This window comes from Ahaetulla prasina, chromosome 8 (genome assembly GCF_028640845.1).
Source record: "Ahaetulla prasina isolate Xishuangbanna chromosome 8, ASM2864084v1, whole genome shotgun sequence".
Classification (NCBI taxonomy): domain Eukaryota; kingdom Metazoa; phylum Chordata; class Lepidosauria; order Squamata; family Colubridae; genus Ahaetulla; species Ahaetulla prasina.
The window spans coordinates 27,465,827-27,483,827 of record NC_080546.1 but is presented as its reverse complement, the minus strand read 5'-3'; the positions used below and the strand labels follow the sequence as shown (position 1 = coordinate 27,483,827).

At 35.6% G+C, this 18,001-nt stretch overlaps 1 protein-coding gene across 3 annotated transcripts in view; it reads left to right on the top strand.

Annotated features, from left to right (window-relative positions):
• TBCK (TBC1 domain containing kinase) overlaps nt 1–18,001 on the top strand; it is a 90,914-nt gene that overhangs the window by 12,198 nt on the left and 60,715 nt on the right. For all 3 annotated transcript variants that reach the window (XM_058193875.1, XM_058193876.1, XM_058193877.1), the window contains exons 4-8: nt 10,762–10,876; nt 12,003–12,076; nt 14,401–14,542; nt 15,010–15,070; nt 16,610–16,671. In XM_058193875.1, coding sequence (XP_058049858.1) covers nt 10,762–10,876; nt 12,003–12,076; nt 14,401–14,542; nt 15,010–15,070; nt 16,610–16,671 — 454 coding nt within the window. The remainder of the gene's footprint in view (nt 1–10,761; nt 10,877–12,002; nt 12,077–14,400; nt 14,543–15,009; nt 15,071–16,609; nt 16,672–18,001) is intronic.

Here is an 18,001-nt window from a genome sequence, read left to right as displayed (position 1 = left end):
CTGTCCTTATGGTTTATAGATTAATTCATTACACTTGTCAGAAAAAAATGTCCTTTGCACCTGTAACATAAGCTAATGTCAAGTCAGCAGGAAATTTGTTAGGCTGTGTTGAAATTGAAGATATACCAGAGTGGACAGTCCATATTTCCTTGCAAAATGGAAAATAGCAGCTTTCCAGCTGTCTGATCTTTTTTTCGCAGCTAAACTTATGAAGTCATTGATCATTGTATACATTACATATGAGATAAGGTATTTGTATGTTTCTGTATATTTCGTCTTCTATTATGAGTTAGCAAGATTATCCTTTTTTCCATTTCATTTGTTTTCCCTGTCTGTGTGTGTTTTAATTTTCAATTTATTTCTTAGAGGATATCCAATATTTCACTGAGATACAATTGGAAGAGCAGATTAGAGTTTTAAAAGAGACTTAGATGTCTCAAATAGTCTAAAATCATTTTTAGAACATTTGATGATGAATCAGTGGCCTAAAACAATTAAAAAAAGATTGTAATACTGTCTCACTGAAAAACTGGAAATTTGTGCATGCCTAGTTAGCAAAGTCTACCCCTTTGAATAGAAAGCGGCTTTTTCCATAAAGCCCATTGTTCTTTTTCTCTTGGTCAAGTTTGGGGTGGTAGTTTGGTGGGAGTATTGTTGTAGTATATCATCTCAAAAAGCATCTTAATTTTATACACTTGTACCGTGGCATTAGAACGCTCATCTTATTTCCTTCCTAAAGACCCTTTGTAGGTGAAGAAAAATTGTAGTTGTTCAGCAAAAAACAACAAATGGTTTAAGCAAAATAGTATAGATTACTTGAATTAGAAACTTGTATTGAGTTTAAATGTATGGAAAGTCTTCAATACTCATTAATCTTAACCCAATATGTAGTGCATAATACTAATTTAGCAGCATTCTGCTGTGTGTGCATGTGTATATAGACATACTGCAGATACTTAAACATCCACACATACTGTATATGTATGCCTGTGTGCATGTGTGTGAATATGTGTGTGTGTGTGTGTGTGTGTGTGTGTGTGTGTGTGTGTGTGTATGTACATATGTAAAACAAGAAACAGACATTTTTCCAGCTCCGGAACTAAAAATAATTAAAATGTTATTCTACTAAGCTTTCATCAGCCATCTGCTGACATTATCAGAGTATTAAACTACCATTACAGAGATCTCTGCCTTTATATGCCATTAATCAATTTGGCCATTGCGTGTAATAGGCCCAGCCGTTTTCCACTTGTAATTAGCTGTTGTTTTTGCTGTCCTCATGCTGGTTGATGGAGGCTTAACTCCTACTGTTTCCTCCCTCCTAGCCTGCTTATATGTAAGGGATGATGTTAACCTGTCAACCTTGGCAATTTGCTGTCTTATCTGTGACCTTGTGGGTCCGCCAGGTTTGTTTCTCATTAATCCTATCTGTTCTGGTTTGAGATAGCCCTGCCGGGTTGCTTTGTGTTTGGTCAGGGCTAACTATGCCTTCACAGGCTGAGTCTGTATGCTTGGGGAGGGTGCCAGTGGTCTCTGTTCCCTGATGGGAAGCCATCTCTGCTCATCCTGCAGGGTCTTTCCTGGTATCTCAACACCTGGAAGACCGGTGGCAATTCGATATGCCTATTGATGGAATTGTCATTGGAGAACTTCGATTTTCAAGAAGCTGAAGTTATTGCCCATGATAGAACTAAAGGAGGATGCCTACTAAAAGAAGCCTGGTTCTCCAATGACAATTCCATCAATAGGCATATCGAACTGCCATGGCCTACCAGGCGTTGAGACATCAGGAAAGACACTGCAGGATGAGCAGAGACGGCTTCCCATCAGGGAGCAGAGACCAAAAGCACCTTCCCCCTGAGCATACAGACTCAGCCTGTGAAGGCATAGTTAGCCCTGACAAACATAAAGCAACCCGGCAGGGCTATTTCAAACCAGAACAGTTAGGATTAATGAGAAACAAACCAGGCAGACCACAAGGTCACAGATAAGACAGCAAATTGCCAAGGTTGACAGGCTAACATCATCCCTTACAGATAAGCAGGCTAGGAGGGAGGAAACAGTAGGAGTTAAGCCTCCATCAACCAGCATGAGGACAGCAAAAACAACACAGCTAATTACAAGTGGGAGACAGGTGGAAGGGCCTATTACACGGGCAATGGCCAAATTGAAAAAAGATATCAGGTTTGAAGGTTAACAGTACTGTTAATCCATCTCTTTGTTCAGAAAGGGCATTTGCAAGGTAAAATCACAGATGGTGTTCTCTTTCCTCAAGGTTTTCATGAACCACTGAAAACAGCCTACACAGTATGTTAAAAATGCACCCACAACTTTATGGTGCTTATTTATTTATTTATTTATTTATTTATTTATTTATTTATTTATTTATTTATTTATTTTTCATATTTATATACCGCCCTATCTCCCTAGGGACTCAGGGCGGTTCACAGGCAAGTAAAAACATATAAATACAGACTAAAATAACAATTAAAAAACTTATTCTAATAAACCAGATTATTAAAAACAATATAATATAAATAATAAAAACCCATTAAAAACCAACAAATTTAAAATCTAATCCAGTCCTGCGCAGATGAATAAGTGTGTTTTAAGCTCGCGACGGAAGGTTCGGAGGTCCGGAAGTTGACGTGGGCATTGTGTGGCTTTGATAGTTTGTTGGCTAGGATATGGAGGGAAAGTACCATCCACCACAACAGCTCATTTGTAACTACAGTTTGTCTATAAGCTGGACATTTTTTAATACAAGGACTACCTATATTTTCTTTTTCTTTTTTTTATAAAAAGTTTTTTATTAAATAAACATTAAAAACATTGGACATAGTGTGACCATCCCAGTTTTGTCATTTCCGTACATATTTTTAACATAACAACAAATATGATTACTACTTGTCATACATTACTATTTTGGTCTTATAACCATATTCCTTGTCCTCATTTGTATCTTTATCTAAGTATTATCCATTTTCCATTCTACAAACCCTAATTCTTTTCTACTCCGACTCCTTTTCCAACCATTGATACAATTTGTCCCAAATTTCAAAGTATTCTATCTCACCCTTGTTTTTAAGTTCGAGTGTCAGCCTGTCCATTTCTACGCAGACCAAATTTTTCCTTATTATTTCTTCTTCCGAGGGGATTTCTTCAATTTTCCAATACTGCGCATAAACCAATCTTGCTGCAGTTATAACATGCAACATTAAGTATATCTGTCCTTGGTCATATTTCTCTTTTGTGATTCCTGATAGGAATAGTTTTGGTCTCAGATCTATATTTTGATCTAGTATCTCTTCCAACCATGTCCTTATCTGATGCCAAAAATCCTTAGCTTTTGTACATAACCACCACATGTGATAAAAGGATCCTGTCGCTGAGTTACATTTCCAACATTGCGATGATAACTTCCTGTTCATTTTTGCTAATCTTGTAGGCGGGAGGTGCCACCTGTAGAACACTTTATATAAATTGTCTTTATATGCAGTGGCTAAGGTTAGTTTTCTGTTTCTCTCCCGTAAGTCTTGCCATTTGTCAATATTATAACCAAAATTTTGGGCCCAGGCTACCATGGTTTCCTTCACTTGTTCCTCTACCATTTTATATTCCAATAAATATTGATAAGTTTTCTTTATCGCCTTTTCATCCATTCCTAATAAAATTTTGTCTTAACGCAATTAATTCTTTCTTAATGCCCCATTCTTTTCTGTCTTTCATATAGCGTGATTTAATGTGTAAGTATGCCCACCATTCAAATTCTACCCCTTTATCTTGTAATTCTTTTCTAGATTTTAGTTCCCGTCCTTTGTTTAGGATATCCTTATATGTCACTACTTTCCCCATTTTCATAAAATTTGGATGTACCAATACTTCTAACATAGAAAGCCATGCCAGAATTTCCATATAGTTCTGTGCTTTTGTCCAGACTTCAAAAATAGCTCGACTGACATGATCCCTTTGGAAGTACTGGTGAGCTTTATCTCTGCCATCCCACAAAAATGCGTGCCATCCTATTTGCATATCATGTCCTTCCAACGTTAATAACCGCCTATTCTTTAAATTTATCCATTCTCTCGCCCATGTAAGTGCGGCAGCTTGGTAATATCCTTCCCAGGCAGGTAGAAGGACTACCTATATATTCACAAACATTTATGGGAAGCTTTTTTCAAGGGTTTAAAGAGGGCCATATTTTATTTTATTCTTCATCATTCATGTCGTACTTTATATGGTGCTTTAAAATTGCCTTTTGAAACTTTGAAATTAAAATCTAGGAAAAGAATATGCAGACTTCTGGCACCTGAATTACTTTGTGTACAGTTCTAAATTTGTGAGCTAAGTCAACATAATATGTCTTCACTCAAACAAAGTTGTCATATGTTTCAGAGGTTATGGTTTTGAAAAATTATCAGTGAACCATCAGAGAAATACAGAGGTATAATGTGTTATACATAGAAGCCTTGATCGGAAGCAGACAACGTCTGCAGCTCTTTACTAGCTTGGTGGAAAACATGATCTGATTCGGATGAGTAGATTTTATTTGCTTTTATTGAAGTACTGTCTAACTTACGACCACAATTGAGCCCAAAATTTCTGTTAGGTGAAAGATTTGTTAAGTGAGTTTTGCCCCATTTTACGACTTTTCTCACTACATTTGTTAAGTGAATCACTGCAGTTCTTAAATTAGTAACACGGTTGTTAAGTGAATCTGGTTTTCCCCATTGACTTTGCTTGTCAGAAGTTCGCAAAAGGCGAATCACATGATTCCAGGACACTGCAACAGTCATAAATGTGAGTCAGTTGTCAAGCATCCGAATATAAATCACATTACCATGGGCAACAATGATCATAAGTGTGAAAAATGATCATGTCACTTTTTTCAGTGTCATTGTAACTTCTAAAGGTCACTAAATGAAGTTCTAAGTCAAGGATTACCTATACTTTAATTTTGAGCAACTGAATACTCATGATATGTATTCAGGAGCAGAAACTAATATGGATTCAAGGCTTGTCTTTATGGTGATTTCATTTAGAGCACTGAACCCGTAAGTAATGCTCACACTGGAGACTGGTACCCTAAGTTGTGTGTACTGAAAATGAACAAGCACTAGAGGGGAACAGTCAGAAAAAAATGATCATTTTTAGTTATTAAAAAGCCCGCTTATGCTCTTCATTGAAAGAAGAAGAAATATTTTGTTGTTTTTAATAATTGAAGGAGAGAAATTAATTTGTCAGAGAGAACTTGGTTGGTCAACATACAGATCAAAAAAATGCCTATTCTATCTTTATAAAACAAATGTGTTGTTTTTGTTTTCGTTCTCAGTCATGGATCCAATGTTATTTGTCTTAATAAAATCTGGAGTTAAGTGTTGAATACATGGACATGGAGAAATATGATCAAAGTCTGAGAAAATAAATTAGAGTTCAAGACAACATGATGTAATGAAAAAGAGTAACAAGTTACCTGCCTATATGCAGGAAGAATATAAACCATTTAAATCTCACCCAATATGACAAATTACATTTTGGGGCATGTAATCTTTTTAGAATTTATTTCTTTTTATTCCTTTTCCAGAAATTCATTTCCAAAATAGTATTTGTTGTAGTGAGGTCATAATATAGGAAAGGAAAGAGGAAAAAACCCAGCCCATTAGTCATGATTTGTTTATGTAGAATCCAACTCTCCTTTTCTTAATTATTCTTTTATTTTTTTTAATAAATACAATTTGGAACTGAAATAGAGTTACAAAAAAATTCAAAACTAAAGCAGAAGACTGTATTGGGATAGCATATCTATTGTGTTAAAAAGTGGTCTGAGCTGATCTATGATCTTAAATATCTTGGGGGGGAAAGATCATAGTTAACCTAGGTTTAGTGTCAGAAGCTATGACTTCTTTAATCTTGAAAAGGATCTGAATACACTGTTTGATGCTGGTTTAATATTATGTTTTAACTGTGGCTTCATGTGTTACATTTTTATAATCATTGCATTGCCTTGTAATAAAATGTTGGGAAGTAAAATGTACCTGTTCAATGTGTTAAACAACCATATCTTGTTTTATGAACATGCTGTTTGAGCTGGTTTTACACCCAGCTATAGATACCAACTCCTCCTACTCTTCCCTCTGTTTACTTGATAGTATGTTGTTGTTGTTTTTTGTTTTTTGAGACAAGAATGATAGTGTCAGGGTTCCAAGTAACACCCCCAACGAAAGAAGACTCTGAAGCTTGAAGTTCCTCAAAGTTCCATTTTATTAGAGATGTCATATTGGCACATCTGGGAAAACCCGAATCTGAAAGTTTCCAGGTTTTCCTTACCCCAAAAAAAAATCCAAGTCCCTGCACAGTACCCAGATGTCAGGCACATGATCCAATCAAAGCATCATACCAACTGGAGATGCCTCCCAGTCACACCCCTGAGAAAGGAATGTTATTATGATTACATATCACCCATGCTCCATACAATCCCCCCTCCCAGTTTCCAATAACAGTAAATGTGGCAGGCCTGAAGACCCAATGCAAAAGATGGCTTCCAGGCCTGAAAGATAGCATGAGAGAGAATAGTTGATTTAGGAATCTGGATCAGTTGATTAGCACAAGAAAAAGAAATCTGCTCCCAGAAATTTACCTCCTTGCAGCAAGCAGCAGAGGCCCGCGCAGCAATAGGCAATGGCAATCCCTGCAGCCTGAAACAGCTGAGAGTCGGGAGGCCGATCCAACCGACAATCAACTTGTGCTAATTAGGCTGTGCTGAAGCTGAAATGGGCTGTTTCTTCTTGCTGCTTGCTGCAAGAAGGTAAATTGCTGGAAGGCAGAGGCCAAATGGTAGGAGCCAGTGCGTGGGCGGGGCTACATTCCATGTATAAGACACACCTAAATTTTCACCCCCTTTGGGGGGAAAAGGTGTGTCTTGTACTCTGAAAAATATGGTAGGTTGGCTAGTAATGAAAAACAAAATATTTAACCACTGTCCTACCTTCGATCTTCCAAATCAACAGCTATTTTTCATATTGTGTTTGTTCCAAAAGGTTAGGCAGGCTTTATACTCACTTTTTTCCTCCAGTTATAGTAGTGATGTGTTGAAACTGAGAGTATAACCCTATCAGTCTGCTGTATCAGCACTTTTTCATTAATCCATGGCTTTAAATGTTATTAAATTGATGTAATACATTTGGCTGCACTTTAAAGAATAAAGTACGAGAAGCAGTCCAGGACACCCTCAGACAAATTTGGTATTTTGTGCAGTTTTAAGTCAGAGCATAGCACACAGGGTCATTTTATGCAACATTAAATATAATTCTAAGGAAAGGAAAAACGATGGTGAATTAGAAATTTCCTGTAAGGAATTCTTTAGGGGGAAAATACATTGAAACAAAGCTGATAGTATGAATGGATTGCTATTTTAAAAATAATTGCAGCTGAAAAAGCACAAAGAAACTGAATTCAAAATTCAAAATGATTCGATTCCAAATATTTTAAGTATCTGGAAGCACTTTCTAGAAAGTAATTTTTATTGTTAAGCAGGTCTTCATTTCTGCTTGGAAAAAGTTTTTAAAGGATTCTTGGAATTCAAAGGGTTGTAATCAGAAAGAAAAACAAATAAAAAGTGTTTTCCTAGTCTATGAAATGTCACTGGTTCAATGATCCCTTTCTTCGAGAAGTATTGGAGAAACATCTGTTTAAAATCCAGGCAAACAAGTACAACAAAAATGAGATGGACAAGTTATTATTTATTAATATAATTGCTTGTTTACTTCAAGTAATCGCTAGTACAGGAACACATAATTACAAAACCCTGAAATGCATAAAGAGAAAAGAGGACAAAATAAATAAAGACTATGAATATGAATATGAATATAGAAAAGCCTCTTTGTATTCTGAACTAACAGACAGATCCAAATCTAGATTCCAGTACAAAATATCTGTTCTTTGGCATTTTTACATATTGTAGATTCCTGATCGATTTTGGATTGTAGGAATTAAATACATCTATATTCTACAGCGCAAGTTTAAAGTTAGTAAGAAGCAGGTATGAATACCTTTAAGACGTTCTCACCATCACAATTTTTTATTAATAATCCAATAAACACAGGCACGCTGTGAATCACCATAGGGATTCAAGAAGTCAACACCCATTGGACGCAACATTTGTGCAATGCTGGTGAAATATTCACCACTGAATTTTTAACATTAGAAAATTTTGCTTTCCTTTACAGCTAGTTTTGTTTTTCTTTACTACTATTTCCTTCCATGAATGAGGTAATATTACCTCTCCTCCTACCTAGGTCATGTTTTAAAAGCATGAAGTATTTTCCCTGTGGGAACAGAATCTTTTGCTTCTTTGCATTGGCTATTAATTTCAGGTGGCCACAGGATATATTCCCATCTCATAAAGGCATATTTTGTTTAAACACATATACTTAAAATTGGGAGTCATGCAATTTTTTTATTCTGAAAGATTAAAGTGAGGGTAGGAAATGAGTAAAAAATTATCCCTAATTGTAGAGAATTGACTGTTGCTAATTCAATGTCCAAAGTCTACTTAATTTTTTTTTCCTGCCCTCAAAATGGATCTCTTTACACTTCCATCACAGGGTGAGACTGGGGGAATTAAACCTTGAATATTAAATGGCAACCTGAGTGTTTGTCAATTCCATAAAGGATCAAACAAGTTTAGCTTTATTTTAGTTGTGCTTTCTTACCTTGTGCCTTTAATTTCTTCAATATTTGGGTTTTGTTTTATTTTTTTGCAAATTCTTACTCTCAAAGGAAATAACCTGAAGGACACATATAATAAATATATGCTTTAGAAATAGAAAATGCCAATTAAATCTGAGAAAAAAACCTTTGTTATGAAACATTAAAGTATTGAGTCTGATGGATAAATAATCTAACTGCATGTAATATAATTTTCGCTTCTTTTTTGTCTTTATGTTCTTGCTACAGGTAATGTACCAAGAATGTAGAATGTGAGAAAAATCCACATGAATTTTAAATGGCCAGAAGTAGTAGGAATTTATTTAGCATATTAATCTTAATTTTTTAAATCGGGCAACCTAGTATTTTTCCACATTATTGAAATTTCTTATTGGGGGAAAAGGAAAATAAATTAACTTTCTGCTATAGAATTGGGGGAGAAATTCTGTCCTTTCATGTTTTTGCTAACCACTAACTGGATTTTATATGTAGAACTGACTTTTCATAGAATTAAATCTATATTTTTGAGGTAGGAACGAGAGAAAACCTTCAGTGTATTTGTGTAAAATAAGATTTAGGGCTGATAATTAAAAAGATCTATTTTTTGAGTCTTTGTATCCAGCAATTGCCCATTGATGTATGCGGGACAGTTCATTACTCAAGTAGTGTGATTTTAAGCTTACTTGTAAACTCTGCAACATCTCTGCATCGAATTAGAGTTGTTTTAAGTTTTGGATCTTAGGCAAACAAACAGATGCACTTTTTAAAAAAGAAACTTTAGAGTCATCTTGTCTGCTTATGTCATTCCCTATTTTCCTCTCAGTAATTATTGATAGAGTTCTTGACTCATGTGCAAAACAGCCTGAAAAATGGTGATTTCTTCCCACATATTTTCAAGCATAAGGTAAATCTAGACCTTATAGAAGACTTGGCAGATCCAGGGGAACATTAATAATACCTTTATTGATTCATAATGAAATCCTCAGTTAATCCATTACAATTTTTACTTAAACAGTTAATATCATGTTTGTAATTTAAGCTGTGGGGAGTATGGAATTAAGCCTATATTGACTCCTGAAATGCCTTGGTTTAGGCATTTCACAGTATCTTTTGTGAACAATATATATGCAAAGGAGGCCCTCTAGTGTCTCAGTGGTGCACAATTTCCCATTTACACATTTTATAAATCTGGGGATCAAATAAAGTATCCCAAGTGTATAATAATGCTGTCACTACAGAGTTAGAAAGGACCTCAGACATCAGTGATGGGTTCTAACCAGTTTTACCACCAGTTCTCATCACACGCGTGCTTTGCGTGTGATCGCCTTCCACTGAAAATAGAGATTATTTTAATTTAAATTAATCATATGTATTGCTTATTCAGGGCTTACTGGGCTGATGATTAAGAAAATGTATTATAAACTATACACACACACATAGAATGCATTCTACAGACACACACACACACACACACACAATTCTGAAAGAAGCTAGCTAGGATGGAAGGCTGAGTCAACCTTGAGCCTGGTAAGATTTGATCTGCCAAACTCCTGGCAGCTGGTGATCAGCAGAAGTAGCCTGTAGTACTGCACTCTAACCACTGCGCCACTGTGGTTCTTGTTTCTTGTAATATGAATTAAATGGGTTTGGAGAAGCATGCTCCATGGTCTATGGGACCATTAACCAGCTATCAATGTCACTCTGAGTTACAGAGGCAATGAGGTCTTCAAGCAAGAAAGAAATCTAAGATTTGTAAATCTACTTTAGTCACCTATCACAATGCCAGCTTAATTCTTTTATCTATTTCCTTAATAAAAAGCCTTTTGGTTGTCAGATACCTCCTCAGATTAACTCAATGTATTAAATATAACAATAAAAGATTACAATATCGAAGCCCAGAGCATGATGAAAGCAATTTACAGCAATCTTCCAAGTATGAGATTAATTTCACTCTTTTAATCTCCCAGTCTATGTGGTATGAGAACGTGGTATGAAAACATCAGCCAACAATATTGTGCTGCCTCAGAATTCTGACCTGGCAATCTTTCATTGCAGTGCTTTCAAAACATTATGCATCGCCTTTGAAGTGCTACAAGGCTTGCAGTATCTCAATGAGCATGGAATAGTCCACCGAGCTCTCTCACCTAGTAATATCCTCATGGACGGAGAGGTGAGTCTTTGGCTATTAGTCTTTGGCTAATAATACATATTATTATGTATTATACATGGAGGTCAGAGGCCTGAGGAAAAGCCTGAGGCAGTTAGTATAGTATAGCCTTTATTGTCATTGTACATAATATATACAGCGAAATTGGTTTAGCCTCTCTGGTGCAATCCATAACAGAAAATACAAAACAACATAAATAGTATAGAGAATAATCCCCATACAATTAGAATAATTCCTATACAAGTAATTGGGGAAAAAAGACTAATCATACGTTTCTGTATGTGCGTGGAGTGATTGTGATTGTGTTTAAGAGTCTGACAGCCTATGGGTAGAAGCTGTTTTTTAACCTTTTTGTCCGGCTGGCTATGCTTCGATGACTTCTGCCCGATGGTAGAAGTGAAAAGAGACACTGGCCAGGGTTTGAATCATCCCTAAGTATCTTCCTTACTCTGCTGAAACAGCGAGACCTGGCGATGTCAGCCAGTAGTGTTAGAGGGCAACAAATGGTTTCCTGTGCCGAATTGATCACTCTCTGTAGTGCCTTCCTGTCCGCAACTGTTAAGACAGGCATACCATACTGTTATACAGTATGTGAGGACGCTTTCTGTCATAAACTGATAGAAAGAAGTCATCAGCCATTGTTCCACCTGATTTTTCCGCAGGACTCTAAGGAAATGAAATGTGAGCAATTCTGATTTCACCACCACCCCATTCGCTCCTTTACAGGTAGTCCTCAATTTATGACCAAAATTGAGCCCAAATTTTCTGTTGTTAAGTAACACATTTGTTAAATGAATTTTGTCCCATTTTACGATTTTTCTTGCCATAGCTGTTAAGCGAATCACTGAAGTTGATAAGTTAGTAACTTATCTGTTCTATTTCCTTAATAAGCAATTTACAGCAATCTTCCCAATATGAGATTAATTTCACTCTTTTAATCTCCCAGTCTATGTGATATGAGAAAGTGGTATGAAAACATCAGCCAACAATTTTAAACCACTGGGAAGTCTTTTTTTAAATTTTGTCATATTAGAATTAGAACCTCAAAGATTTGTATTGACATTTATTTTTAATGTAAAAGGCACAGAAACTTTGTCAAGTAGTTAAATTGTTTATTTTCTTTTAACAGGGGCATACTAAATTGTCAAAATTTGGCCTTTATCATATGACTGGTTATGGTGCGGATGTTGACTTTCCTATAGGGTAAGTTGATGGTTATAAAATAACCATAAATCATATATGAACAATATAAGAGTAATTTTCTAGGTCATTTGACTAAGATTGACATTTACTGCTCTTCCAATATTCGAGAAATACTGTGTATGCGTAGAATAAAATCACCTATTGGAGGCATTTCTCATTAGAAACATTGAAATGTCACTTTCTATGATTCTTACAGCAGCTGTTCCTCATTGGTGGCAGTCTGTTGCCGCTGATCGAGGCTAAAAATCAGCAGCCAATTCTCTCCTGCAAGAGGTTGACAATCCAGTTGACTGCTCCTCTTGATGCCAGACAGACCCATGACTGTGTCTTCCTTAACTCCCAGGTTAGAATAGAATAGAATAGAATAGAATAGAATAGAATAGAATAGAATAGAATAGAATAGAATAGAATAGAATAGAATAGAATAGAATAGAATAGAATAGAATAGAATAACAGAGTTGGACAAGACCGTGGAGGTCTTCTAGTCCAACCCCCTGCTTAAGCAGGAAACCCTAAACCACTTCAGACAAATGATTATCCAATGTCTTCTTAAAAATTTCCAGTGTTGGACCATTTACAACTTCTGGAGGCAAGTTGTTCCACTTATTAATTGTTCTATTTCTCCTTAGTTCTAAGTTGCTCCTCTGCTTGATTAGTTTCCACTCACTGCTTCTTGTCCTACCCTCAGGTGCTTTGGAGAATGTTTGTGGCAGCCCCTGATATATTGGAACACTGCTATCATGTCTCTCCTAGTCCTTCTTTTCATTAAACTAGACATACCCAGTTCCTGCAACCGTTTTTCATATGTTTTAGCCTCCAGTCCCCTAATCATCTTTGTTGCTCTTCTCTGCAATCTTTCTAGAGTCTCAACATCTTTTTTACATTGTGGCAACAAAAACTAAATGCAGTATTCCAAGTGTGGCCTTACCAAGGCATTATAAAGTGGTATTAACACTTCACGTGTTCTTGATTCTATCCCTCTGTTTATGCAGCCCAGAACTGTGTTGGCTTTTTGGCAGCTGCTGCACAATGCTGGCTCATGTCTAAATGGTTGTCCACTAGGACTCCAAGATCCCTCTCACAGTTACTACTATTGAGCAAGGTACCACATATACGGTACCTGTCCATTTTGGTTTTTTTGCCTAAATGTAGAACCTTACTTTTTTCACCATTGAATTTCATTTTGTTAGATAGCGCCCAATGTTCAAGTCTGTCAAGATCCTTCTGTATCTTAAGCCTGTCTTCTGGAGTGTTGGCTATTCCTGCCAGTTTGATGTCATCTGCAAATTTGATGAGTTCCCCTTCTATCTCCTCATCCAAATCATTGATGAAAATGTTGAAGAGTACTGGGCCTAAAACAGAGCCTTGGGGTACTCCACTGCATACTTCCCTCCATCTAGATGCAGTTCCATTGAGGACTACTACGCGTTGAGTATCCAGGGTTCTCTGGATACTCCTGGGGATTCATATCACCCCTGTCAGATGGCCCCAGTTCTGGCTCATCTTCCTCCTCCAAGCCAGTTTCTGAGTGAGACAGACAGACAGACAGAGCCTGACATACACATGTTATTGCATTAATGAAATCATGTTAATGATGATGAAGTAATATTAATGTGATAAAAAAGGAGAAAATAGCAACTTAATAGTGTAATAGAAGGAACACTATGAGCAGTTTGGAAAAAAGATTTATTTGTTGTCCTTTAGAGTGGACTCAGTAGTGCATTTTAGACCTTTAAAAGCATGCTTTGACTTTAGGTACCAAGTCAATTCTCAATTTTCATGGCTTACCTGTAAAACCTATTTGACCTACAAATTGACTTTAATGACAGAATACATTTTTTTAAAGTTCTTCTGTCATTATGACTGTTCATTAAAGAAAAATATAGGCATTGGCGAATGAGTTGTGAAGTTTGTTTGTCATCACCTGCTCCTGAATAATAATTTTTTTAAACAAAGTTTAACAAAGTTTGAAGCATAATTTGAAAATAAGTTAACTTATCCCATTGTCTGGTTCAATAAAAATCCCGTGTTTCCCCGAAAATAAGACCCTGTCTTATATTTTTTTGAACCCTGAAATAAGCCTTATTGCCATGCGCTCAAAAGCCCGATTGGGCTTATTATCAAGGGATGTCTTATTTTGGGGGAAACAGGGTAAAAAGTGTTGTGGGACTAAGAAATTATAAAAAACCAATCTCCATACGGTATATAAATAATGTTTCTTTTCAAGGTAATATCTGTGTTTAACCAGGAGTAATTTGTCTCAGCGTCGTCTTGCTATTTTGTTTTTTAAAAAATTATTTTAATAAATTGATATTCATTTTTAGGTACCCATCATATCTGGCGCCTGAAGTAATTGCACAAGGAATTATTAAATGCACTAATTACATACAGTGTGAAAATTACCTGCCTTCTGGCCCTAAATCAGATGTGTGGTCTCTTGGTATTATATTATTTGAACTTTGTATGGTACGTAACATGTGTTTTTAATGCTTTTGAGGGGAATCATAGTTGGATCAAAACTTTCAACTTCATCGGAACTTTCAAAGCCGTTAAGCATTAGTGAGGATAAATACACCTGAGCAGCCACAGCTTCAGAATTGCTGTCTCTTTTTTCAAGATATTTGAGAACCATGCTTGGTATATTTTTGAGTCATTTAATTTAAGACAAAAATTAATGCCCAGAAAATACTGTAATACCATAGGAGTTGCTCTGTCCTTTTCCCCTTCTCCTATGGTATGGTTCAGAGGAAATTCAGCATAACCTTGAGATAGGCATAGGAATCTTTTAGGCCTATGCACATTTTTACTGAGGTCTGTTTAAAACAATTATTATCCTCATGGATGTGTCAGTTAATACATGATTTAAGTACACACAATGGCTATGTGGTTCATAATAATGCTTCATTAATCACCCTTTTTATTTTTGGCTTTAGGGCAGAAAGCTGTTTCAGAGTTTGGATATAGCTGAGAGATTAAAACTGATGCTTAATCTTGGTGAGTAATGTACAAATAACTGCAGACCATTGAAGGCCTCATAAAATCCCAAATGAGTACCAAGTCATTATTCAAGCTCTGGAATGTGGTGTTTTTTTAGTGTATCTGAAAATTGGAAATGCATTCAGTCAGCTCTACCCATAAATGCAGCAGAGTATCATTACTCTTAACTGCAGGTTATTAGAAATGATACAACTTTCACTGAAAGTAGAATAAGTGTTGACTACTTACAAAATAGTTTCAGTGAATATACCAACCCATGCCTTCATTATTCTTTTATGTGTTGTAGCCTTATTTCTGGACTGTGGTTGATGTTGTGTCATCCCTTTTGCAAACACTGGGTCTTTATATAATAGCTACATTTCATATCTGTAAATGAAATAGGTGTGGCCTTACCAGATGTAATATTTATTAATCTTTTCTTTGCTACAACTGATTTATTTTTGCACCGTTTTGAACGAAGCCTATAGTTTTTAGGCTTATCAGACCATCCATATTATGGAATATATTTTTATATATTATATATTTAATACTGATATAAGCTACTTTATTCAGATTTCTACTCACCCTGGAATTTTAATTTTGCTACTTCAAAGCAAAATATCAACTTCTAGTCTTTATTTTCAAGAATGAAACTAGACAAAAAGTAAAAATAATGAGTAGTAGCAGCCCAATGCTTTGTTTGGTAGTGTGCTAACTTACCCTTTAAAAAAAAAAACATGGCAGAGAGTATACAATGAGCAAAGAGGAAGTAATAGAAAATAATGTTACCAATTTGCCTTTTATTAAATGCCTTTTACTGATATTGGCTATTGGTTATGTCCCAAAGTCATCTTATAAGAATGGAAGATGTCATAAAGCAGTCATATTGTTTGAAAACCCATGACATTCTCCCAAAGTTATGAATTTGCCGACAAATTGAAAAAGTTGTATATTCTTGGTGTATTATACAAACAAAAACAAAAACTGATTTTCATTGTTGTTCTTAAGGTGCTCAAATAATTTTGATCTCAGATACTAGAATGGAATTTATTATGTGACTTGTTGGCATCCAGGATATGAACTTTCTCCATAGAGAAGGACATTTTCTAAAAGAGAATATTGTGAAATTGTTCTCAAGATATAAAATGAGGACACTTTTTAAAAAATACTGGGTTGTATCTTTTTGATTAGTGTAGAATAATTGCAATAATGTTATTTTTTTTGTATACAAGAGAACCAGTTTGGTGTGCTGGTAAGTATGCCCACATAGAGTTTTGAATAATGCCCTTATTCAAAAAATGCATACTCGTTCTTCTATTTGCTGGATTATCCACTTTGTGCATCGCAATTGCACACATTTCTGGATGGGTGTTTTGCTTTTGAGAGCAAAAGAGAAACATTGTGTGCACACATGTAAAAGAGGAAAAAAACTATTTCTGTGAATATAAGAAGAAGCTTTTAGGTTCAAGATTTCATGCTAAGGTAATAAATCTTGAAAAACATGAAAGATATTTGCTGTTTTCTTAAGAATTATTAATAATTCATTTTCACATACAGGATGTGTTGATGATATCGTAACAGTGATAGCTGAGGAACATGGATGCTTGGACATTCTGGAGGTCAGTATTTCTTACACCCACAATGATTAATTATCATTCATAGTGGATTTTTTTTTGAAGCATAAACCAAAAAGATTTAATAACAATGCTAAAGAAACTCCTTGATCCTTAGTTTGATTACGCTCTGAATATCCATAGTTATTGGATATTCATTCCTATCTGCTATATTAAACTGTTTCTGCTTTTTCTGAATTGCATGTAATAAAAAAAAATTGCTGAGTAATGGACCGTGGCCGTAATAAAGATTGATTGAAAATCTGCTGCAGTATATTTAGTTGATTTTGTTCAGTCCTAAAGTGTAGCAGATACAATTTATACCCCTGTTCTTGGTTGTAATTCAGAAGAATGCTTATCTTATTAATTCATTTTGAAAGAAAGTGCCTATATTTTGGCATATTTTGCTTAGTCTTTGTATGTAACATACAAATATACCCTACTTGAATGTAGATCAGAAGCACATTTCTCAGATGTTGCTCCAGCCTTGTTGAAACTGCCTCTTTAGAATTAAGATTTGCTCCATCTCCATCTGAATGTGACTGAACATGAGCCTTTTCAAAGAGCATTTAGTTGAATATTTGCCATCCTTAATTTATTTAACTTTTAATTAGTCATATTCGTTCATTTGTTGATCTTGTTTTATTAAGTTTTTAATCTATTATTTACTGTATTTTTCGAAGTATAAGATGCACTTTTTCCCCCCTAAAAGAGGGTAAAAATTTGGGTGCGTCTTATACACAGAATGTAGCCCTGCTCACCCGCCGCCGCCACCCCCCCAGAAAATGGGGCGTGGAGGCGGCAATAGGCTATGTCAATCCCTGCAGCCTGAAACAGCTGATCTTAGGGAGGCCGATCACAAAATCTTCAACCAAAAACTGTCTACTATTGACCTCACCCCATTCCTAAGAGGACTATAAGGGGCGTGCATAAGAGCACAAAAGTGCCTACCGTTCCTGTCCTATTGTTCCCTTTATTATATCAAATTAATATAGCTAATGCATATTCTTTACATACATACATATATATATATATATATATATATATATATATATATATATATATATATATATATTCTTCATGATGTGTTTTTTACTTTTGACAATGTTTATGTACACTGTTATGACAAAATTAAATTAAAAAAACCAATCAGCTGTTTGTGCTAATCAGGCTGTGCTGAAGCTGAAATGGCTGTTTGCTGCAGGGAAGCAAATTGCTGGGAGGCAGAGGCAGATTTTTTTTTCTTGTGCTAATCAGATTGTGATGAAACTGAAACAGGCTGTTTACTGTTTGATGCAAGGGCTATGAGGGAGAGGCAGAGGCAATTTTTTTTTTC